This window comes from Antedon bifida, chromosome 8 (assembly GCF_963402885.1).
Source record: "Antedon bifida chromosome 8, ecAntBifi1.1, whole genome shotgun sequence".
NCBI lineage: Eukaryota > Metazoa > Echinodermata > Crinoidea > Comatulida > Antedonidae > Antedon > Antedon bifida.
Window position 1 is genome coordinate 18,651,579 of NC_136233.1, and position 23,787 is coordinate 18,675,365.

Below are 23,787 nucleotides of genomic sequence, written 5' to 3' on the forward strand. Positions count from 1 at the left end.
GCCTACTTGAAATCGTGTTTTTCAATTTTAGAAATGAATGTGTCAAATAATTGCGTAGGCTTGTATACCTTGTATCTTGCGTGGACCTTGTGGTCTTGGCAGGGAAGAGTGCCATGGTAATAGACGAAATGGTATTTTAGTCACATTTTATGGTTACGATGAAAGCAATGAATTTCCATCTCTAGCACTGACCACTCCTTTTCACATAATCATGACGAAGGCATCCCGGAGACAGTTGCATTTTTCTAAAATATGGAGTACCTGAAGGTGAATATAACTCATCTGAAAAAGAAAAGTAATATTTATAAATAACTGCAGATATACATATCGATATACATCATAAACTAAAATAAACATTTATTCATTTTATTAACCATCACCCATGCAGGTGATATTAAAGGATCCTCTTCTAAGTTAAATTAGGCTTCATTGTAGGAGGCTATCCATGGTACCATATTAATGATTGCGTTGTGTGTTTGTTCTTCTGTTTCTTAATGTATGGTATCGAAGTAAATACAATTTATGATGCTCTTTTATGAAATGAAATGACAATTATACACATTTAGATAGAAAATTATTTATATATTATTATATTATGTTTTCTGTAAAGTCAAAACTGTCGTAGATACTTACCTACATGTTTCTCGCACAAGATTGCCTTCATTTTCCTGTTGAATGTACTGTCTAGAAACATAGGTGGTTCACCCTTTTTCACAACCAATCTTACACAAGCATTTTTGGAATTATCTATATTAGGATCAGAATTGCCCCAGTTGATCTCTCCAGTATATTGCTCTCCTGATGACCAGATCCAGTTTTGACTAACATTTCGCTCAAGCCCACTCTGACGTGACAACCCTATCGACACGTACGACATTGGGCAAAAGGTCGTCAGAAAGCTGTGAACAGTTTTCAATTCTTGTTCTGTAGTGAGGCTCGCAAGTTGACCACTTGAAGATGCGCAAATTTCTTGGGCCTTTAATTTGGTAGGTAAGACCGTTCCTGGGTCAGATTCGTTATAAACATGTATCAAGTATATTGATGATTTATAGGTGAATATGTTACAACCTGTGATAAAAAAAAAGCTATAATCGTTTCATGTTTCCAAAAAAAAAACCAAGATGTTGAAAGAAAAGTTAAAACAATGTGATAGGCCTGTGGAGATAGCAATGCATAGGCATGGAGCTAATTATTGGCTCCATGATATAGGTATGTGACTTACAAGAAAACACTATAGACAAGCTCAATAAGTCAGAGCTACTAACTCTAATCCTAACACTATCTATATAAACAGCCATGAGAATACTTCGTAATATCTTCATTTTGACGGTCCCATTACACCGTATGTGATGCTTTTTGTGTTTAATCCGAATGCAAAAAATGCTGCCAAAATTCATTGATATAATTGTACAGATTTTGGTTTTTAATATAGTATTTTTCCCCTTACCACTAATACAGCAAATAACAACAGCAACAGAAATACATATCCGCAACATTGCTAAATAGTTGGTTACGATTCCAAATGACCTAATAACATAATCCACATTTATTAACTGTGTTAACAAAGATGTGATTGGATTATTTAAACTAAAATAAAAAGAAATCATTCTACCCGCCGTTGGTGGCAGGAAACTTGCTGTTCGTAGTTTCCCTCTTTTTATTTTAAATTATTGATTTTACTTCACTCATGCCTATCTACAATGTGAATTATGCATTTATATTGGTAGGTATTTAACCTTCATTAAGCATTTTACTATCTACAACGTGTGACTAAACTTCTTAAGGCTCTTAATTAATTCCATTAGAATTAACTACGTGTGAATAAACAACCCAGAATGCTGAATACAAACATATGAATTTGCATACGATCGTAAATGCATAATTGGCGCGCCATCTACTGTGTGTGCTGCCCTCATCTGTCATTCCACGCACCGCGCGATGATTATCGGACTAGGCGGCAAGAGTCGTCGGAGAGACTCGATCGACAAGGGGGAAAATATAGGTGGCCTAAGGCCTAGGCCTATACGGTATAATAACTTATTTTGTCGATTATCAACGATTTAAAGGTTTATGGTGACAGAATTTCTGGGATGGGATCGATCCCTGGGATGTTGATTTGTTAGTGTTAAGCTCTAGGCCTAGGCTAGGCCTATTTATGGCTAGCCTACGTGTATTGTAACGTTGTCGTACCATGGAGGTATATATAAACTACTACTGTGCCTGCTAGGCCTAAATAAAGGCCTTGTCCTGTACACCTAGAGCCTAGCCCTAGGATTTAATAAATAAAGGACTGCTATGTATGTCGTTTGACACAAATCAACAAAGCTGAATTAAAAATACAAGAAAATGAAGTTACGATCCAGAAGCAGAAATTGTCAGGCAAGTGGAAGTGACCATACTACCTACTGTAGTAATCGGGCAAAGTCGGAAGTAGAAGCTGTTGAAGTAGAACATAGTAGCCTTTCTGTGAACAGTGATTGTGAAGTACTACAACATAGTTGTAGAAAAAGGAAAACCACTCGCAAACATCATTGCCATAGCGTTAATCCAAAAAAGAAGAAAAACAATGAATACTTTCAGTTTAACAACTTGCCTGTAATCTGTCAATTAAATGTATTTCGATTTTTGAATGATATTGAGAAATGTAAAGTGGCTACTGTGTGTGTGCCATGGGCCAAGGTCATTCGATCATCGTGTCTGTGGAAAAAAGCTGATTTTACGCAAATTCCTGCACCCAAATTTATGTTCCAAAACTTGTGCTACCAGCAGAAATTTGGCAGCATCAAATTTGGAACAGAGGATTTATTGAATGGCCTTTTAGAGGAAATGTCTTACGACTACATTTATAGTCTAATCAGTCGCAAAGCGGGTTTACGATACATGAAATTTAAGTTTGACATCATTGAGAAAGAAGGAATTTGGTTGAAATTGTTAGAAAAATGGTTGAAAGAAACAAATTCTGTTGGATTAAGAGTCCTTGACTGTGATTGGTCACATACAGTCTTTTGTAAGGAGTATGTTAGAGCCACAGCTTGGTTTAATAAAAAGCCACGTCCAAATTTAAAGCAAGAAAGGACACTATGTTTTCAACAATTTCTTACAATTCTTCATCAGACATCTCCACATATGATCTCTATATTCAGCCCATTTGACTGGTCCATGGCGTCTGTTGATTGCATTGTACAATTTGCATTTTTAAGAGAATTGAAATTGACACGATACTGGGCTCTACGTGGTATGGAACAGAAAGAACTTACAGTTTTGTTACAAGGATTGCATCATTTAGAAAAACTAACAATTGAAGTTTCAATACCCATACAGCTAAAAGATCACAATTTCAAAGTTGCATCAAAGTCGCTGAAGTATCTGGACATACAAGAGTGTATGGGATTTTACCTGTCGGAAGTCGATTTGCCAAAGTTGGAAGTCTTTAAAGACTTCAAGTTTTATATTGGACCAATTATCTGGTGTGAATCACTCAATGTAAAATGCTTGCTTGAAGTGTTACGAAGAGGTGCGCCTCTTTTGAAGATGATAAATGATTTAAAACTTCTACCAACATGGAAATGTGGTCTTCCATATGAAGGTCTGTTACAGGAATTAAACAAAGCATGTTTTTGCTCAATACACACCCATTCATCTATTATTTATTGATGAGTAATTTCCTTGCAGAATTTAAGACCACAGTTTACAAAAGGATTTTTTAAAAAAGGTCATCTTTCAGGGGCAGATCATTCTAAGGATAGTACTGTACTAGTGGTGCACGCTCCTTCTTTTGACAGCTAAAATTAAATTGTGAACTACTTTTTGATGACTACTTTTTGACTCTCCCATTAATAAACCCTGGTTACATGCTTGCCTTTTAAGCCCTGTCCTTCCTAAACCTACTAATTGCTTTGTGAATTATACCTGTATAATGTGGTCATACTGCTTAAGTCCTTGGAGATAAGTTCAACACCAGTTTTCTAAATTTTGTTCTTGCACTGCAAGACATTGCTCATGGATGATGAACCAGGAAAATATGGTGATAATATTGTATTGAACCATGGAATGGAGTAAAGCTTACCCCATGATTGAAAACCATTGATAACGATGGCATATCTATTTTTAAATGGAGGTTGAGTGGGGCCGGAGACCAACCAATCTTGTAAAGATCTTGTTTTATTCATTTTATAAATTACCCCATATTTATTCGAACATCTTGATTTTTGTCATGTGTATTGTACAATATCAGTTTTTAAAAATAAAGATTATAAAAATAGGTTTTTGCATTCTTTATTTCTTACCCTGTTTTTTTTCATTATTATTATTAATAATATTTTTTTTCCAATTCCACACCCCCTCTCACTTTTTGTTTTCCGATCCTCCTCCAGTGGTCACTTGAATATTTCTTTGTCCACACAGCGCGCTCAAATCAAATTCATGGAAAGCATGCAACAACAGCAGCACAAAAAACATATAAAACATCAACAAACCAGGCCACCATCATTCATGATGTCAATGAGTGTTCGAGCTCGAGCAGTGATGAATCATTTTCGCCAATTTCCTGTATTGTTGCGTATTAGATCAAACAGGTTTACTTCTTATAAACAATTTATTATATACTTGAGACAGGTAAGCAATGTTATTACAGACTAAATAACGTGTGTAAAATAAAAAATACTGTTTTGTTCGTAGGCTAGGACTAGGCTATAAGTATAACGGGGTTTAACCGCTTGCTTTTAACATTCGGATTAATAATTGGACATTTCGTACCAAATGTCCATTCAAGAGAAGCAGGAGCTATGCCTACAAATACTAGTCTTTAGATGTAAGCATACACCTAGATTACTACCGAGCTACTGAAGAAATCGAAAGAATAAATTACTCTACTGTATTAATTTTATAATAATATTTAATAATATTAACATCAATAATTCAATACAATAAACAGTCGTATGAATGGATATTCATAATTATTATCAGATAGGTGCTCACCATTTCTATTGCACCGCATCACAATTATTTGTGAATTTAATTAATAATACTATAGTACTTTACAGTCCGACCAAATACTGTAGGCTAGTAGGCTTAGTATTAGTCCTAGGCCTAGTAGTACTAGGCCTACTAGGATAGAAATTAAGTACAAATTTTTATTGTAAACTTTTTTTTATAGATTGATCGCCATGCAAGATTATTAATAAACCGTTCAAAGTTTAGGTTTGTAGGAACTGGTGTTGTAACTGCTGCACTTGGTGGCAGGGCTTTCAGTTTCTGGTCGAGCAGTGAACCAGGTAAGTGTTATTGCTTTCATTTAAAGCTATATTGTCCACCTGAAAAAATATTTTTAAAAAATTTGTTTGTTGCATATGCCATTTTAATGTCACATAATAGACAAAAATTTGATCGAAAAAAACAAATTACCTAAATAAAAAAAAAAAGTCAAATTGGCTGCCAGCCAATGGGGTTTTGGTTAAATTTAACTGTTTATTTTGTCTTTATATAAGTGAAAACTTTTTTTCTTTTTTTTACTCTCTACAGAAGTGATTCACTTTATTAAAACTACAAAATGGCCTGTCTTTAGAAGAAAATTCACCTAAAATGTAATGCCCTTTAGAGGAATGTAAAACTGCACTTACAATATCAATGACCATCAAATTAATCATCACAATGCTATAAAGATATATTTCAATTTATGTTGCAGAAGAGAAGATGGCCGAAGATAATGTGACGAGCCCAGAGGATGTAGCTGTTAAAGAGGCAGACGAGCTGTACCATAATCACGAAATACACAAGTTATATAAGTATCTTGGGGAGTTCAAAGACAGTGAAAACCCATTGCTGTTATGGAGACTAGCTAGAGCATCAAGAGATGTAGCCCAGCACTCACACACTGATCCTGAAACTAGTAAGAGATTAACATATGAAGCCTTGGAGTACAGCAAGAGGGCGTTAGAATTAGATGATGCAAATTTTGCATGCCATAAAGTAAGACCAATGTTTTATTTTAATTGATACTAACACATTAATATTTACATATTGTGGTAAATTAATATTTCTGGACACATGCTAACAATTTTCTTTAGACAAAAACAGTGACAGTGTGCCAAATTGAACTCATCACAGTTCAAGAGATCAGAATTCTTCAGAAATATTTACCTCTCTTTCTAATTTAAAAGGTTTTCTTTTTACAGTGGTATGCAATCTGTATAAGTGATGTTGGTGATTATGAAGGTTCAAAGAAAAAGATCTTAAATGCTTTTAAAATACAGGAACATTTTAAGGTAAGCTTATTCATTTTTTGCAAGCCAAGTTCGTCAAAAGTACAAATCAAAACCATTCAACAATTATAAACCTGTTCATTGTAATGCCAAAGCATTCATCGTCAAGCCATACAAGGTTGAACCAAACCATTTACCATAATGTTTACCATATACTCTAAATGTAAAGTTTAAATTATATTTCTCAGAAAGCTATTGAACTAAATCCAAAGGATGCTACATCATATCATCTGCTAGGTCTCTGGTCAGTATACACTTTCTTTACATTGTTACTGATTGAGTCATGACTTTCATACATGGAACAGTCAAACCAATCTCTTAAGCTCTGTCTACACTATCAAACTTTATGTGACAACAAAATGAGATGTGCCCATATATGGACATGGTGATATCATATCACTACCATATTTGGGCATATCAATACCTTATTTGGGCACATCACTACCATATTTGGGCACATCACACTTTTTTGTCAAACAAGTTTGATAGTGTATACAGAGCTTTATATACCAATTCTTTTATAAATGATTTGTTTGAAGATAATTGACTGCATGGAGAACATTTTTACTTATATACTTGTATTTTTATTACAGGTGTTTTACCTTTGCAGACTTACCTTGGTACCAGAAGAAAGCAGCTGCTGTTATTTTCACAACACCTCCTGAATCTTCATTTGAAGAGGTAATGATTGATTACACTGGAATTTTTTTCATTTACATTTACTTCGCTGTTGCATGGTTATATCTTGGAAAAAACCCTCAACACAAGAAACATTCTAAAATATACTTAATAATGACTAAATAATGACCTCTACAAATACCTAGTGTTTGGATGTGTAAATTATGTATCAACAATTGTAATTTTCTTGTTAGGCGTTGTCTTATTTCAACCAGGCTGAAGAAGGTGAGATCTTTTACTTGATTTTAAGAAATGAATCATGCAATTGTTTAGAACTTGTCATAGACATTTTGAGCATAGCATAGTTTAAATATTGTATGTAGAAATGTCTGAGGAAATTGCAAACGTGATATTCCTCTCCATTTTTTGTTTATAGTTGAACCAAACTTTTACAGTAAGAACTTATTGATGCTTGGAAAGACGTATATCAAATTAAATAATTTAAAGATGGCATTATTATACCTTACAAAAGCTAGAGACTATCCAGCCAAAACGGAAGAAGATCTGAAGGTAAAATATCTTTTTACTATTTTATGTATATAATAGTCAAGGACTACAAAAACAAATAGGCCAACTGCAAAGTACTTCTATGAATGGATGGCTAGTTGTTGACAAGAACGCTAGTTGGTCATACCCAGTACCGTTTTGATTTTACGATCATTAGGGAACCACCTCACGACATTAATTACTCTAATAATTTTGTCTTTACTATTTCAGGTACGCGAAGAAACGGAACTGTTGCTGCCAAAATTAACAACAAAGAAATCAAACTGATAGATTATATAATTACAATGTAATTCTGTTGCAATTAATTAATGTGTAAAGTTTGTTTACTGTGTTGTTTATCATGAATATTGATAAGATGAATAGACAATAGGTGCGTGTATTGGATAGAGTACTGTATGATGCATCTAAGTTGAGTACAACGTTTGTGTTCAACATTCATGACAGAAATATGACAAAAAACAGAAACATGGAAAATAATAAATTAACAGACAGTACAATAGTTTACACTAAAAAACAACTTCATTAATTCCTTGTTAAATAACAATACTTCAGTTATGGGTATTCACAAAATGTGATTATCAGAAACTGGTAGGATTTTTTTTTCACATGACTTCCTGTAAAATATTGATGCTTGGTGTGTGCTATTTATTTGTAACTGTATTCTTTACTGCACTACCCTAGTGCTCTGTGTACTTTTGTGTACTTTTGTGTACTTTTGTGTAATAGTGGAGCAGCACTGAAGATTCACTGATAGATTTGTCATGAACTTAATCCAAATCTTCTCAAAAGAAAAAAATAAATTGCACGTGATAATTTAATACAGCAATAAAAGTGACAATATAAGGATGTATATGTTTGTTCAACAATTACAGGTAAATAAAATTGTACTACTGTATATAATCCGAATAGTCTTTCTGTGGAATTTGGTTATGCATAATTCATTAGTATGCTGTTTCGTCACTTCCTGTAAACAAATCGAGAACGACGGAGCACGTGTTTTTTGTTACGATTGTTGTTGGTGGATTTACAGTGTGGATTGTCTTCTCTGATGTTGTTCACCGTTGTTTGTTGTGTGTACCGTTTTATTTATTAAGTATTATATGCCTAAAGGTATATAGGTTATATTTGATACTATATGGATAATTTTATTAAATACTCTCGGTAGAATTGTACACGTTTCCGTTGAGTTGAGAGGCGAGGCGTAGCCTTAGCTAGCTAGGCCTACTAATACTAGGCCTAGCCTAGCTAGTACTACTATCAGGACCACATTTTCTGGACCCGATCGTCCGTGGTCCCGATCGTCTGATAACCGTAGTTAAGTAGGCCTAGTACACTAGACTCTAGAGGAGAGTACAGTACTATATTTATAACAGTACTAGGCCTAGATAGTAGTAGAAATCGAGGAGTTAGTAGGCCTAGTTACAGTAGTAGTGTTTAGGACTTATTAACTAGCTACAGTACAGGATATATATTACATTATTAGATTAGAGGTCCTACCTAGGTTAATATACTACTACGCTACTACACATCATGTGAACAGTTCTAATAACATCTTCTCTTTTACTAGCTGCATCATTATAGTTTTAACATGCTTGATCATTTACACAATTGCCATGGATTGATTCTATTGGTTGGCGAGGGTGACTTTTCATTTGCTTTGTCTTTAAACAAACACCTGCAGCAGTCATTGATAGCCACATGTATTGAGGTTGACACGCCAGTCAAGTACAGGAAGGCTCAAGAGAATATTGATCAGTTGAGAGAATCAGGTGAGAACGTTAATTCCCCATGGTGTCAAAGGAGGCACTGGAATATTGTTGCATTACACAAGGCAAAATGGGTAAAAATAATATGTTCACCTCTTTATTGCGTGTGTAAACCGAAAAAAATGAACCATAAATGTATAATTTATTTTTAAGGTGGAACTGTTATTTTTGGAGTAGATGCTACTAACCTTCAATCATGCAAGTTCCTGAAAGGCAAGACGTTTGATGTGGTAATCTTTAACTTTCCTCACACCGGTGGTAAAGCACGTATACAGGATAATAGAGAACTCCTACGAAAATTCTTTATAAGGTAAGAACAGATCCACCAAAAGCATACCATATGCCTACTGGTGGTAGTAAAAAACACAGCGTTGAGACACCAACCCCACCTAAATTTGATGAAATATTAATTTGAAAAAAAAAAATAATGGGGAAGATCATTAATTAATTAATGATTTAAGGAAGCCTCTAGTCTAGGTCCTGAACTTGGAAAACCAAAATAGTCGTGTAAAATTCTGTGTCATAACAAAAACCCTAGCTGGCTTATTGATTGATTTTTTTTTATTTATCAAAAGTATTTTTTTTTTATGATGAAATCAATGTAGTTTTTCTCCCACAGTGCATCACAGTGTTTAACTAATGAAGGAAAAGTGCTGTTAACACTATGCAATGGACAAGGTGGAACTCCTGCTGATAAACCACAAAGGGAATGGGGAAATTCCTGGCAAGTTGTTTCTATGGCAACATATGCTGACCTCATATTGACCCATACTGAAGAGTTTGTTGGTGAAACATTTCCAGAATATAATTGCACTGGTTATAGGTAATATATATCAATATATGTTGTAGTAGTGCAACTAATAATTGTAAACCTAAATGCAAATTTTAAAATAGTAGCCACCGCATTCGTTTTCTTCAAAAAGTGAGTGCCGTATACCTAATTTAATGCAAAAAGTTCTATTTTTTCTTTTATTATGTAAATTAATGTTCGTGGCAGTAAATGTATTTATTTCGTTCAGGGGTCAAGGCAAAGGATTCAACATAAATGGTGGGGTGACGCATGTTTTCAAGAAATTTCCTATTCTTCAAGAGCCTGCTTCGTCCACTATTTTAGTGCATCATAAGATAGAAGAACATGAATACAGTTTTAAGTGCCCAGAAGATCTAGATGGATACATTACAAGGTTAGACTAGCAAATTATAACTAAATGAAATCTTATGATTTTACTTTATTGTGCAAGAATAGCTGTTACAGATTTTGTAATTTGTATACTGTAGAACAGTTCTTTATTATATCTATTATTATTTATTTGCATTTTGGTAGTCATATACTCTCATTTTTGTACAGTACAGTTCTTTGATTTTGTGATATATCTTTACAGAAATCTTTTGCGAGACTCAAACAGTCCAGTTCATGAGGTTTATCACAGAATATTAGAGAATTGTAAACATCTGTTTAAGGACATGTTGGTAACGGAAACAAAGAAATGTAATTGGATCAAATGTATAAATACAGAGGCATTAAAGGCTTTTGAGTACAGATTAAAGGAACATAAAAATGTTTCTGAAATGAGTGAATCTGTAATTACCGATAGTCAAGAAGATGACACCAATGAATCTGTAAAAATGGGTACAGAAATGATTGATGATAGTCAACTATTATGTTCAGTAGAAGCAGAAGATCCAGGCACCAGTCTGATAGTTAATGATCATATGGTAGTGGATAACAAAGAGAGTGATGCACCTGAAGCAGTAATGGATGGTCAGTCAGACATCAGTCAGTATCCAAGAGCAGATTGTGATTCCAATACTCAAGACAATGTTTTCATCTTTAGTCCTTCTATTCAAGAGTGTCAATCAAAGCCTAAAGACAAGACAGAGCTTCTTGTAGGTCCAGCCTTCAGGCGATGTGCTATTCAGCCCACAGTATTTCCAATTACTCATGAAATTCATCTTTTCATGACCAATCAATCTTCTATGAAAGATATTGTTTCTTCAATTGTTTGTTCTGTATGCCCAGATGTCAAAATACAATGTGAACCTTTAAACTTAAACATACCATCACAAGATTCTAATAAAGAAAGTCAGCAGCATTTAGAAAAAAAAGACAAATCGGATATAACTCAACAGACATTAGAAAAACTATCAAAACTTGATCTAGAAAGTCAGAAGGATTCACCAGAGCTTGGAAGGTCCAGAAGTGTGTCAAAGTATAACATGATGCAGTGCCAGATTTGGGTGGATGCTGCAAGAGAACGATGGCAGAAATCTGAATCCTGTAAAACTTACAGAGAGGAATGTCATCAGATTACTGTAGCATTAGACAACACCTGGCATGTTATTGGTTTAATTGCAAGACTAGAAAATGCAAATATGGAAGATAAAGGATTAATTATTTTGAATTTAGATTTACTTGCAATGCTTTGCTTTGATATCGATGATGTCAGACTTTTATGGTTAAGTCAATCCCTTGTAAAAGTTCCAAATACACTGGATAAGTCTTCTTATATTCCCTATAGTAATCATGCACCAAGTTACATTAGGGACCTATGTTTCTTAGTTTCAACTGAAACTTCTTTTTCTGAAATGCATTTCTTCTCTATCGTACGAGCCTCATGTGGAGTATACATCAAGTCGGTTGATCTTATTGATGTATACAAAGAAAAAAACACTAAATTTTATAGTCTTTGTTACAGATTCGTTTATCAATCTCGGACCAGTGCTTTATCTAGGTCAAAGGTTAACCAAGTTCATGAGGATTTATGTTGTCAACTTAAATCTTTTCATAGTATACAACTGCGATACTAAACACCAAGCGCTTTGTGCAATAACTATTGTTTCGGTTTAATCTTTTTAATTGAATTACTGTATATACTATATGACCGTATTATTGTTCACCCATAATAATATTGTAATATTGCAAAGTGTAGTAGTCAAATTAAGGTAGTTTCTCATTTTAATATTTATGTATTATTTTTTTATTAAATGTAAAATAAATATTTTTAATTTGCATATGAGACCAAATTAATTAGCTTACAAATGCATTTAAATGCATTGCAATACATGTGTACTGCATATGTTCAACAAGCAACCATTCATCCATAAAAGTGTAACTGGTGGTGAATTTTGAATGGAATTGAGACCACTAGTTGCGATGTATTGATGTCTCGATCATTTCTCAGCTCTTTACTCGACAACTCTGCTTTTATTTCCTTTCACCTAATGCCACAAGCAGTGACGAGAAAGAAAGGGGCATAACGGCTATGAGCGCTTACTGGCTAAACCCAGGTGCCCCCGAGCTTAAGGGCGCATGAGCAGTCCATGCTAATCCCCGTAGGGCCCTTAGGAGTGCTAGACCAGAGGCATTTGTCCACTATGTTATGCCACTGGAGAGATACAACTATTTTGCTACACATTTCCAATAACTGGCAAGGAATGTTGTTTGTATAAAATTCTTGGAATAAACATTTTAACATTTATTTATAAGCATTTATTCAAAATGTCAAATACATACTTTTGAGGTACATAGATATCAAAGATTTTGTACAATATAAAATACATAAAATTACATGCAATAAAAATATGGTAAATAAACAATTCTTAATAATAGAAAGACGAAATGGATATAATGGCTGCAAATAAATAGCACCTATTTAATAATTATAATTTTCTATTTTTAGTTGGAAATACAAGCCTGATAAGTATATCTGAGCACATCTAATTTGGCATATATCAACTTGAACAAAAATTTTTTCCACCACAAAATCCGATGTCATTAAGGCATTGGAAATCATCAGGGACACTGGTTACAGTATGTCTATTGTTAATTATTGTATCCTATTTTGTTACATCCCATCCTTCTGTACTTAGGCCCACACTAAACTAAAAGCATTGTTTTAATTGCAACACATTTTTCAATTATCTTTACAGAAATTATTCAATAAAATAATTTATACATTCGTTTTCATCAGTTCTTGACTTGTCCCATGTCAATTCTGTAGTTTGGAAAAAAACTGAATGCATGAAAGAAACAGTAAAAACTACACAGTTTTAACATTGCATAATCCATAATACAATTAGACACCTTATAAAATTTTGCACCAAATAAAAGACCGAACAGAAAACAACATGATTTAATTGCTACAATAATACTGGATGACATAACATCATTATTAAGGGAATAATGAAGTATGCCTACCAGTATATTCTACTAACATGGTAGTACATATTTCTCCATGTTTTACGAGCTAGATTACTTTATGCCAGCATAAAAGTTTGCTTTAGAAAAATGTCAAATCAACATGCTTGCATTACAGCTGTATTTTTATTTACACATTTTACATTGGTTACAAGCAATTTTATTATTATTATAATCTTAATCATTTTAAAGAAGTGGTACAATTTTACAACTTTATTATAGAAAGAAATACAGTAGTAGTTGTAGTAGTAGTTCTCTCATGTCATAGGCCTCCTGTACTGAGAGAAGAGGCCCACTTTAAACCATCTCTGACCAATAGTAGACTCCCTCTGGAACTATACAGTATAAATGTTGCTCATGGATGTGTTGAATCTTTGTTTATGCAATTAAAAATTAAAAAAAAATTGTTTTGTTCTTTCTAGACTAAAAACCCTTCCTCACTGATAGCTTCTTGCCTTGAATTACTAGGAGGATGAGCTTTGGTTAGCGGAACAAAATTTCCCATCTGTACAGGTGGGGGTGTTGGAGTGGACACCTGTCGAACCTGAAGAAAAATAATATGAAGGTAAATTACTTTGGACATGAGAAACAATGGCATAAGATAGAATTAATAAAGTGGGATTTGCTTTAGTATACCATTTTTAAGTTGTTGCACACATTCTTATTAGCTTTCTTATCAGCTTTTTTCATGCATAAATAAATAGACCATGACCTGATTTCTTTTAACCTCAAGCAAGAAGGTAATGATGTTAAGAATTTTCTTCCTATACAATCATACTTAACACAAACTTCCAAGGGCGTGTGCTGTCATAAATGTTATTCTCAATTTACATCAATGAGTTGACCAATTTATCACTGAAACACTAGGGGTATGAATGATTTATTTACAGATGATGTAGTTCTTTATAATATAAGCCAATTATGGGAAAACATAAGTTATGCAAGTATATTACAGTGACAAATATTATGTAAAACCCTGCGTTTTTACTCAATCTGTTATGCTTGCTTAATCCGAGAAGGTGAGTTAAAAATTTGGTAAGTTTGTAAATTCAGCTGGCAAAGGTTATTTTTTCTTTATGCATATATATACACATTGAAGGAACAATTTAAACTAAAAATGAACGAATGAAAATCCAATTTTTTGGAAGCTATATACAGGAAAATGTACTAAATTTATTTGAAGGATAAGTGTATGTGTTGAAGTTGGTTTCGTTTAGCACTAGATGCATTAGTAAAATCAGATAAGTTAAATTTACTTTGTTAGATCAACAATTTGTTTTTGGCAATTGTTTTTAAAGTTTAAATACCTTTAATACCATATTTATTTTTACTGAAAAAAAAAACATAATTTAAATGAGCAAACAAATCAAACTTATTTTGTTTTTGAGAACATTTTAACATTTGCCACATTACAAAGGTGAAGAATTTTGAAGGATTTCTCGGGTGATTTCTGTTACAATTTTCTTTTTTTCCTCACACCAGGGCATCCAGCTCCTCTGTTGGGAAAAAAATGTTGTGCCTCTGTTGTTCATAACTAAAGCTTGGTGACTTACCTGCCCCGACAGGGTTTTCTGTACTTGGCTTTGCTTCATTCGTAGTAGATCTGCATAATCTTTCTCTTCTTGCTCTTCAATTTCACTAAGTTGGGATTCTGTCATGATACTACCAGTAAGGCCACCACGACCACCTACGATTTAAAATGAAAATTGCTTTATTAGTGTCTTTGTACAAACAAACCTGTGTATTAAATGTGTTCAATGAAGTAAAAAAAAATTGGTCGATCTCTTAGTAAGAGCAATACCATTACTACATTAATTATTATCAACAGCAAGTCAATGGCTACTGAGTGTCTTGAAATGGAAGAGGGTAAAGTCAACTTTACATCAATTTATAACAAATTTTACCTCCATATGAGTCAAAACTGCTGTAAGATGGAGGTCGTTCTGGTGGCGCCCTATAGCCTGTATTATATAATCCTCCATTATATTCTGAGAAATCTGTAGGAGTTGGTGATATCTGCCTGTTATCACTATACCGATCTTCTTCACTGTATGTAGCACCATCGCTGTAGTCACGGTCACGTCTTCTTTCATCATATGACCTTTGATCTCCATAGTAGTAAGGATCGTAGTCAGACTCTTTTGAGCTGTCTCTGTCATAACTTGATATTGTTCCGTTTTGATATGGGTTTTCAGATGATTGTCTGAAAAAAATTTTTTTTAAATTACGTAAACAATTTGAAAAGTTGACATTGACCTCAGTTTGACCTTCTTAACCAAACATAATGAGAGTAAGTAATGAATATACTTACGATTTAGCAAGTTCAAAATCTTCTTTCTTGATAGGTCCAGGAGAAGATTTTCCTAAATGAGAAAGAAACAAATATTCTTTATTCAATACATTAAAAACCATTGCATGTTTATGGAAATTATTATTTTCATTTTGATGTGAAGTGAAGTCCTGTTTATTCTTCCCAGAGTGCAATTGGTCGGCACAGTATATTACTGGATATCTAATATCTTCTAAACGTACCTAAAGTAATTCATGAAAAGCATTTATACTTTTAAGTGCAATCGTTTTTGTAAAATTACCTAATTTATTTCCCCTTCGTCTTTTGACAAGACAACAGCACAAGAAGCCATTTATGAAAAAACAAAACAGGAATCCGCAAAAGGCAACCAACAGTACAATCCATAATGATACACCACTAGTACCTACAGATTGAAAAGATTTTATATTAAAAAAAATTTTAAAATAGTAATTTTCAACGAAGCTATACTGGTATTGGATGCATGTGAAGTGCCAAAATGTGCAAAAACAATTTAAAGAAGAACTAAAGAAAACAGGGTAAAATAAAACTGGTATTGATTTAGAGACGCCGACAACCACCAGCGGACGTCCACAACTCCGCGATGGCAAGTAGAGCGGCTTAAAGATGTAGTTGATGAGCAGGTACAACATCTGGGTATGGGGTAGGAGGGAAAATTGACAGATAAAGAGGTGTATGCTTGGTTTCATAGTAGCCAATACTTACCTAACTTTTGTAAACCTGGTGCTTGAGTTGGCTCAACTATAAATAAACAAAATGAACAAAATCAATTTTGTATTACATGTATGTATTTAAATGCATCTAAGTAATTTTCAAGATCACTCATTGAATTCAATGGTCTTGCAGTAGTCATACAGTAGTCATACAGTAACGTTATTTTGTATCACATTGCAGTGTTTATATTGCAATTTTGTGTTTTTTCTAGTAGATGTTGCCTTAATATCTTACTAATCTTATCTGCATTCATATTTATAATATAATAATGGTCATATTTTGAAATAGAAATTGAGCTAAATTTATAACTATATTTTTCTTACCACTTGTGTTTGCTTCAACAGCATGCAGCATAAAAGGTCCTGATCCCAATTCATTGCGACCTCTGACATTAAAATCATACTTTACATTTGAATTTAGTCCAGTGACTGTAAATGTGGTGGCAGAAGGAGGAACTACATCCATTAGCTGAAATGATGTTAGGTCTTCCCTTCTGAATCGAATTTGGTAAGATTGTGTAAGACCGCCATCAAAACCTGTAATCATTTGTTAATATAAATTCTGTTTGAGAAACAATGCTCTGCTATAGCTAGTTTCAATCTCTCCCACTGTGTAAACTTGCCATTAATTCTGGCTTTCACACCAGTCCCACCCTTTTCTACTTATATTCCAACTTTTCTGGACTTTCTGCATTCTCACTCCTGAGGACGATCAAAGCATATTGATCGAAACGTCGAGAAACTCAACAGTTCTTTTCAGAACTAATATACGTGGTGTACTGCAAACTTTATATCATCATAAATTCTGTTATTATACATAAGACAGCAGTATGATGGTATGGTATGTTGGACACTGGCATGTGAGAGGCATGGGTTCAACACCTGTGTCATATTCTGGAACTTTAGGCAAGATGCTTTGCCTCATCCTTGGACCCCTGTACATGTATTACTGAATAATGAACTTGGTAAACTATTTGAAAATAGTATAAGGATTTTTATTGTGAAACTGAATGATAGTATCCTAATTCTTCAAACGAGAACTTCAAATAAATTGTTATTTAGGAATAGCAATGGCATAGTGTGGCCTTAATATCCTTACCTGGAAGCCATGATAATTTGACAGAATCATGTGACACAGACAACACTTTTAGGTCAGTTGGAGCTTCTGGAACACCTGAAAATATACAAATATTAAGTTATTAATTATCTATTATAGGATTATAGGAACAGTGAAATAGTTGGGGCAGAAATTGAAATAAATTATGAGATTCTGACTGTAAGTACTGTTTTCATAATCCCTTCAGTTTCATGTTATGCAATCTATTTCTGTCTGTTAATTTCAACAGATTTAATTATATATGTACAGTAAAACCTTTAACATGATACCTTCAGGACAAAAGTGTCCTTTTTATAGTGCTGTCCCCTGAATAGAGGTGGATTGTAGTGTTAAAATATGCTGTATATTGCCAATTTTGTGGGAACGTGTCCCCTTAATAGAGGTGTAACACAGTTAAATCAATTTCATTTCATTTATTTCAAATATTGTCATCGCAGCCAAAGCTGAATTACAATGATATTTACATATTTTAAATATAACAATTTGTATAAAACCAATGGTAATTATATATATAAAAGGATAAAATTGACACCTAAAAAACTATACAGGAACATAAGAAAAGTTTAGTTAAAGTTATAACTTTGTACTAACTTGTTTTCTCCACTACAATGTTGAATGTAGATTCTCCAATATTGTTATAAGCAACGCACGTGTAAGTACCAAAGTCCTGTACCTCGTCCACCTGGTTGATAACCAAACGAGTTTCGTATAGGTCTGATGCCGAAGTTACACGACGAACCTCCATTGTATAACGATTGCTACTGCTGTTCACAGCTTTTCCAAACCGCTGCCATTTAAATTTTACCTCTGGTGCACCTTCTGCTCTGCATTTCAATAGAGCTGTCTGGCCAGTACTCGTTGCCACTTTCCCATTGCCAGCTGTGTCGATTTGTGGTTTATCTAAAAAAATTAAGATCATTTTTCATAGATTAGTATATTTACTAATTTTTAAGAGTCATTGGGAACAGGGCAGTTTATTTAAACAGTTCTATTATTTATATGGATGATGTTGTTTTATGAGATTTATATGAATACTTGAATTTGTACTTTAGTTTTCAGTGAATGAAAGAGTCATGTTTAGAGAGAGGCATATTGGAGCAGAGTGCCAGTTACCCGAAAAAGAGCACTTTTCCATTGAAAATCAAGATCAAATTATCTGTCAGCACTTAGTATTCTTTATTGATACTTGGGGATAACAATTTAAATTAAATTCGAAAACAAATTTTGATTGTAATGAAGGTTCAATAGAAAATAAGCATACTAATTTTGAGTATTAAGAGACTTTTTAATAAGCTTGTACAAATGTTTTAGGCCTACTTGGTGCAATATTTTTTGTATTTCGATGTTTTTTAAGGGGCAACTGACTCTTTGAGTATAGTAATTGTTTTGCTTTAGTTGCCCCTGACCATTGTGCTTTGTTTCTGTTCTGTATCTGTGTATTGGTTGAATAAATATATGAAATGAAATGAAGGCTGTAACATTGTATATTGCAGTTTTGGCATATATGTGCAGTAAAGGAGCATGAAGCTTGGTTTGAACTTACATTGAACAATAATTAGAACTTCTTTCGAAGCAGGGGAGCCAATACCATTATCAGCAAAACACTTGTAGTATCCTCCATGTTCTTTTGACACCGATGGGATGTTCAAAATTGCGACATCATTGACATACTTTTGAGTAAAACTGGTAGTGTTATAGCCTTCCCTACTCCACTTTATGTAGGCATTTGGTTTTGGGTTTGCGTTAGCTTGGCATCGAAGTTCACCACGTGTTCCAAGGTTTACGATTATTTGATTTCCGGTTGTAATTGCGGGAGAATCTGAAAACAAATTGGTTATACTAGTAATAGTAGTAGTCTCAATCCATTCTATTGTATTTCAATTGTATATTTTCATCTTATTTCATTTCCATTTAGTTGAACCAGTGATTCATTTCACGTAAACCCATCTTTTTGTACTAATAATACTTACATTCAATGTTTAGGGTAACTGTAATGTTACCTGTGCCTATTTCATTGGTTGCTAGGCATTTGTAAACACCTGAATCACTTCTGGTCGCATTGTGTATAACAAAAGCCCCAGATTCTTCCATTTCGTATTTTGAATTTGGAAGAACAATATCAACATCATTTTTCATCCATTTCAGCGTCACATCAGATGGGTTACCATGAGCTCCACATTCAAGTCTGACCGGGCCGGTAAGCTCTGATTGGCGAATAGTTGTTCCGGTTTCCACTGTCATTTTAGGTGCATCTAAAATAACAAGACATAATTTAATTCAACTTTTTCCTGGGATCTTGCACATACAAAAAAAAAACAAATACAATTTCAATATTTAAAAGTTTAAATGAAGCTTATGTTTGAAAGAACTGTTTCAATGCTTTTGATGTCTGCAATACTATAAATGTAGAATTTTTTTTCAAAATAATAAGTTTACACACATAAAACAGGAATGTTGATTTTGGTTCTTTATAACATTGTGCTTATGAGTAATTAATAGAAACAACTTACATTGAACATCTAGAGTGATGGCATCATTTACACTTTCGGTGAGCAGTTCATTGAGGGCGCTGCATTTAAATATCTTCCCATTATCATCTGGGCTTATTTTTCTCAGAACTACTTTGTTGCGTGTTGAATATCCACCATTCGCTGATGAAATGTTGCCCAAATCCATTCCTGATAACATAACGAAAGAAAATTTATAAATAAGCAATATATAGCCGTATATAATGTAGTTAGTACTATACATTAAGGTCCATGAAAGTATGACTGTATTTCTGCTAAATTAATTTGTTAACTTGATGTTTATTCATTAAAAAGAATCATTCGGTTAGAATTACAAATAAAATGTGATAGTGGTCGAAACATCAGGTAAATAAATAATCGTTTTTTACTATTATAACCTACGGTTGAGATATAATTAACTATTACATTTTATTTAATCTTCAGGAAAAACGTTATACACAAGGCAAAGGTACAGCACCCTGAGGATTGCGATGAGTGCTAAGCACTATCAAATGGGCTCTCCATGATACACCTCGAACACATAAGTAAAACAATAAATATAAAATATATAAAATTGTAAAGCAGTGTTATATTACCCTCAATTTCTGTTCCATCTTTGTACCAGGTGATAACAGACACAGGATTACTGCTAGCTGTTTTGCACTTAATGATGACATCATCACCTTCTTTTAGTTTTTCTGCAGTGAGCACGACATGAACTGTTGAAGGCGGAACTGTAAGATATGAAAATGTAGAGTAAATCCCAATTTTTACTATGATTTCACAGATTTTTAAAAGATTGCCTCTTTGTTGCAACTGTTTCTTGTACATTTCTTACTGTACTGCCATGATTTATAGTCATATCTCAGTTAAGGAGTTAATAAAAACGGACGTTCTGTGTACACAACTGTGGTGCACTAGAACCCATTGCATCTTTCAGAAAAAGTAGGAGTTAGCCATCTCAGTTTCTTACTTGGACAGACGAAAAAGAGTGCCGTTTGGTGGCAGCTTGACAGCAAAACCACCCGTTAGAGGACATGAATATCATTTATATCTAGTTCACATTTGGAGTGCTATATAAGCAACATAATTATTATAATTTTATGTGCGAATGCATGAATGAAATAAAAATGTACAAAACCACATACTTACATAACACATTAAGTTTCTGTGAAGCATGCAATGGAATGTCAGTGGCGGTATTAGTGGCATTACAGGAATACGTGACTTGGTTATCTTCCTGCGACAAAATCCATGTCAGTTTACTGTTAGCAAGATGTGAACTTTTTTCATACACTCCTTCGAGTTCCTGATCTCCTTTATACCATTGAAGATTGGCTAATGGATTCCCGCCAACTGACACACAGGTTAAACTCATCACTGACCCGGCTCTGACCTTTGCTCCTTTATAGCCTGATATGAACGGTGGATCTGGTTTGTCTAAAATATTAAAGATACCAAGGTAAATATTTTTTTTTTCAATAAGTAAATAATTGTTTCATAATTTAAATTTTTCAAGTTGTAATACAATTATTTTTTTACAAGAACATTAAATATACAGTAAAATCATAATATTTAACAAATTATTTGTAAATTGTTGAAACAAACTTACACATAACATTTACTGCTACTGTTGTTTGTGCTTGTTCAAATGTGTGATCATTTGTAGCCTGACACATGTACTGGACAGTTTCCCTGTTTGCAACACTTGGTATTGTCAGATTCTTGGATGTGATGAAGCCACTGCCTGGAACCTCTTTTACAACATCCACATCACCATCGACTATCGCTCCTTGTGATATCCATGTCAGATGAGAAGCAGGGTTACTTGGTGCTATTATAAATAATTTTTAAATAAACAATTGTTTAATTGCAAATATTGATTGATTCTCTTATTTCTTACTTTTTATGAGATGTTTTGTACTTCTAAAAGTTAGTATTTTATTTTTTAGTGCTCCTAATATGGTCATCAATGTTTTTAAAATGTGACTTATCACAGTCTTTTTTGACAACATTTATTTCAAATTGAACAAGAATAACTTTGTCTTTGTAAAAGTGAATATATTTATATGAAATAAATTTGTTGTCTTAATATGAAAGATAAAATAGTGTATTTTGAACATAAAACTATGTAGCATAAAGGCCAGGCCAAGACAAAACAACTATAGATCATACTGTATATTTCAATTAATATCGATTCATATTTTTCATTACGTATATAAGACAATAAAATAAGCACTTTCTTATGGATGCGGTGGTGCTTTTAAAAAAATGATTTCTGTTACAAATTTTTAATTTATGTACATTTAATCAAACATTACTGTATATCTGAAATTCATGCCTGTAGCTGAGCTTTAACAGCTTTGTAAGAACAACACAATCTATTGTTAGAGATTGTTCAAGACAGATCAAACAAAGTAATTATTTTTGATTGATCTGATAAAGTAATTTAGTTTTGATTGATAAGGTAATGATGTGCAATATGGAGAAGAAAATGAGAACATAACTGAACAATACTACAAATATCAAGCAGAATATTTTTTTTTTGCTTGTAGTAGAAGTAGAATCTCATATAAATAGTATAGACGCAGTGTTTGTACAAGTTTTTCCTCTTTTGTGAGATCTAACCATATTCATTCATCAATTTATATTTTCAATATATTTCAATCTGTAAATTTTCTTACAAGAATTTGTGTTGGAGCTCAAATCCCATCTTTTCTCTTGTTTTTTTTTTATTAATTTCTTTTTTTTTTTCATTCATTCTATATTTGCATGTGGTTGTTCTATTGTTTTACGCGCATAGGTGATTTACTGTATATAAGTGACACTCATTACCATTAATAATATTATACCTGCATTTACCAAACCTTTCTTAGACATATAAACTTATATGAAGAAAATATGATTAACATTGTTCTTGTTCTTTCTTTATTATCAAAACGATAGTTCAAAATTGATGAATAGGTGGATGTACATATGATGTGGCCAAGGAGTATAATGGATAGGAAACATAATGACATTCTCACCTGATGTGCATGTAAGTAAAACCGAATCACCTTCTTTGACCAAGCTCTCATGACCTGTGACATTGACAAACGCTGAACCATCTAAAAAACAAACACCATAGATGTAGAATAGTTAACAAGAAAATGAAACGGGAGTAATAGCATAAATGTATTATATATAGACATGATGATGTCATATCACTACCATATTTGGGCACATCACAGTTTTTTGTCAAACAAGTTTGATAGTGTAGACAGAGCTTTAAGAAGTAATAGTTATTAGCTTGTGGGCTGTTTTTCCAATACTGAATAATTGGCACATTAGAAAATACTTGTTATTCTACTGAATATTTGGTACAGTTCCATTTGGGTAGGATACAACATTGAATTTTTAGCCATAGTGATTGGTTAGATGCTTTCAATTCAACTTTATTTCAGACAAACTGTCTATTTGAAACATATACATACAATAAAAAATACAAGAAATACAAAGCATTATACCGTCATGGAGAGAGGACCAAGAATCAATTGTTGACATCCTACCTGGATGTAACTGCACAAAAACGTAGTAAATTCAGGGCCTCAGCCACCAGTACAGTTGGTAAAGTTTCAACCCTGATCACACTGTGACCCGCACAGAAGATTGTTTTTGCGCCACCACAGCACTATTTTAATTCTTGTGGCTATGGCAAAATTACAGTAGTAGT

The 23,787-nt window shown here is 33.4% G+C and overlaps 4 protein-coding genes across 6 annotated transcripts in view; 3 read left to right on the forward strand and 1 right to left on the reverse strand.

The window, feature by feature from the left end:
• Nucleotides 1-1,955: 1,955 nt before the first annotated feature.
• Nucleotides 1,956-4,252, forward strand: LOC144849978 (uncharacterized). Its single transcript, XM_078707122.1, has one exon. It carries the CDS (start codon nt 2,347-2,349, stop codon nt 3,652-3,654), a length of 1,308 nt encoding a protein of 435 aa, XP_078563248.1. The 5' UTR covers nt 1,956-2,346; the 3' UTR covers nt 3,655-4,252.
• A 167-nt stretch (nt 4,253-4,419) lies between these two features.
• Nucleotides 4,420-7,944, forward strand: LOC144850086 (regulator of microtubule dynamics protein 1-like). The gene is made up of 9 exons (XM_078707278.1): nt 4,420-4,614; nt 5,156-5,273; nt 5,684-5,967; nt 6,174-6,263; nt 6,449-6,504; nt 6,854-6,941; nt 7,133-7,163; nt 7,315-7,448; nt 7,656-7,944. Exons 1-9 carry the CDS (start codon nt 4,423-4,425, stop codon nt 7,710-7,712), a joined length of 1,050 nt encoding a protein of 349 aa, XP_078563404.1. The 5' UTR covers nt 4,420-4,422; the 3' UTR covers nt 7,713-7,944.
• Nucleotides 7,945-8,414: 470 nt separating this feature from the next.
• Nucleotides 8,415-12,228, forward strand: LOC144850080 (ferredoxin-fold anticodon-binding domain-containing protein 1-like). 3 transcript variants are annotated; one of them, XM_078707269.1, is made up of 6 exons: nt 8,415-8,515; nt 9,013-9,214; nt 9,365-9,521; nt 9,831-10,034; nt 10,231-10,395; nt 10,594-12,228. In XM_078707269.1, exons 2-6 carry the CDS (start codon nt 9,034-9,036, stop codon nt 12,017-12,019), a joined length of 2,133 nt encoding a protein of 710 aa, XP_078563395.1. In that variant the 5' UTR covers nt 8,415-8,515; nt 9,013-9,033; the 3' UTR covers nt 12,020-12,228. The 3 variants fall into 3 exon arrangements, with proteins under 3 accessions (XP_078563395.1, XP_078563397.1, XP_078563394.1); XM_078707271.1 differs by having other exon boundaries at nt 8,459-8,555; XM_078707268.1 differs by having other exon boundaries at nt 8,463-8,549; nt 9,010-9,214.
• Nucleotides 12,229-12,757: 529 nt separating this feature from the next.
• LOC144850076 (nephrin-like) overlaps nt 12,758-23,787 on the reverse strand; it is a 48,142-nt gene continuing 37,112 nt past the window's right edge. Inside the window, exons 9-24 of the mRNA XM_078707265.1 lie at nt 23,102-23,182; nt 21,688-21,909; nt 21,228-21,515; nt 20,672-20,809; nt 20,079-20,246; nt 19,539-19,820; nt 19,112-19,387; nt 18,160-18,468; nt 17,551-17,625; nt 16,776-16,988; nt 16,444-16,479; nt 16,001-16,123; nt 15,721-15,772; nt 15,314-15,612; nt 14,963-15,096; nt 12,758-13,953 (exon numbers count right to left, since the gene is read on the reverse strand). Of these exons, the coding sequence (XP_078563391.1) occupies nt 13,828-13,953; nt 14,963-15,096; nt 15,314-15,612; nt 15,721-15,772; nt 16,001-16,123; nt 16,444-16,479; nt 16,776-16,988; nt 17,551-17,625; nt 18,160-18,468; nt 19,112-19,387; nt 19,539-19,820; nt 20,079-20,246; nt 20,672-20,809; nt 21,228-21,515; nt 21,688-21,909; nt 23,102-23,182 (2,822 nt within the window). The 3' untranslated portion in view covers nt 12,758-13,827. The remainder of the gene's footprint in view (nt 13,954-14,962; nt 15,097-15,313; nt 15,613-15,720; nt 15,773-16,000; nt 16,124-16,443; nt 16,480-16,775; nt 16,989-17,550; nt 17,626-18,159; nt 18,469-19,111; nt 19,388-19,538; nt 19,821-20,078; nt 20,247-20,671; nt 20,810-21,227; nt 21,516-21,687; nt 21,910-23,101; nt 23,183-23,787) is intronic.

Bases quoted from the DNA above. Each gene is read 5' to 3' on its own strand.
- LOC144849978 (XM_078707122.1), top strand. From the start codon at position 2,347: ATGAAGTTACGATCCAGAAGCAGAAATTGTCAGGCAAGTGGAAGTGAC.
- LOC144850086 (XM_078707278.1), top strand. From the start codon at position 4,423: ATGGAAAGCATGCAACAACAGCAGCACAAAAAACATATAAAACATCAA. The intron at 6,942-7,132 runs GTAATGATTGAT...TTTTCTTGTTAG, and splicing joins CTGAATCTTCATTTGAAGAG to GCGTTGTCTTATTTCAACCA. The intron at 7,164-7,314 runs GTGAGATCTTTT...TTTTGTTTATAG, and splicing joins TTTCAACCAGGCTGAAGAAG to TTGAACCAAACTTTTACAGT.
- LOC144850080 (XM_078707269.1), top strand. From the start codon at position 9,034: ATGCTTGATCATTTACACAATTGCCATGGATTGATTCTATTGGTTGGC. The intron at 9,522-9,830 runs GTAAGAACAGAT...TTTCTCCCACAG, and splicing joins CTACGAAAATTCTTTATAAG to TGCATCACAGTGTTTAACTA. The intron at 10,396-10,593 runs GTTAGACTAGCA...ATATCTTTACAG, and splicing joins CTAGATGGATACATTACAAG to AAATCTTTTGCGAGACTCAA.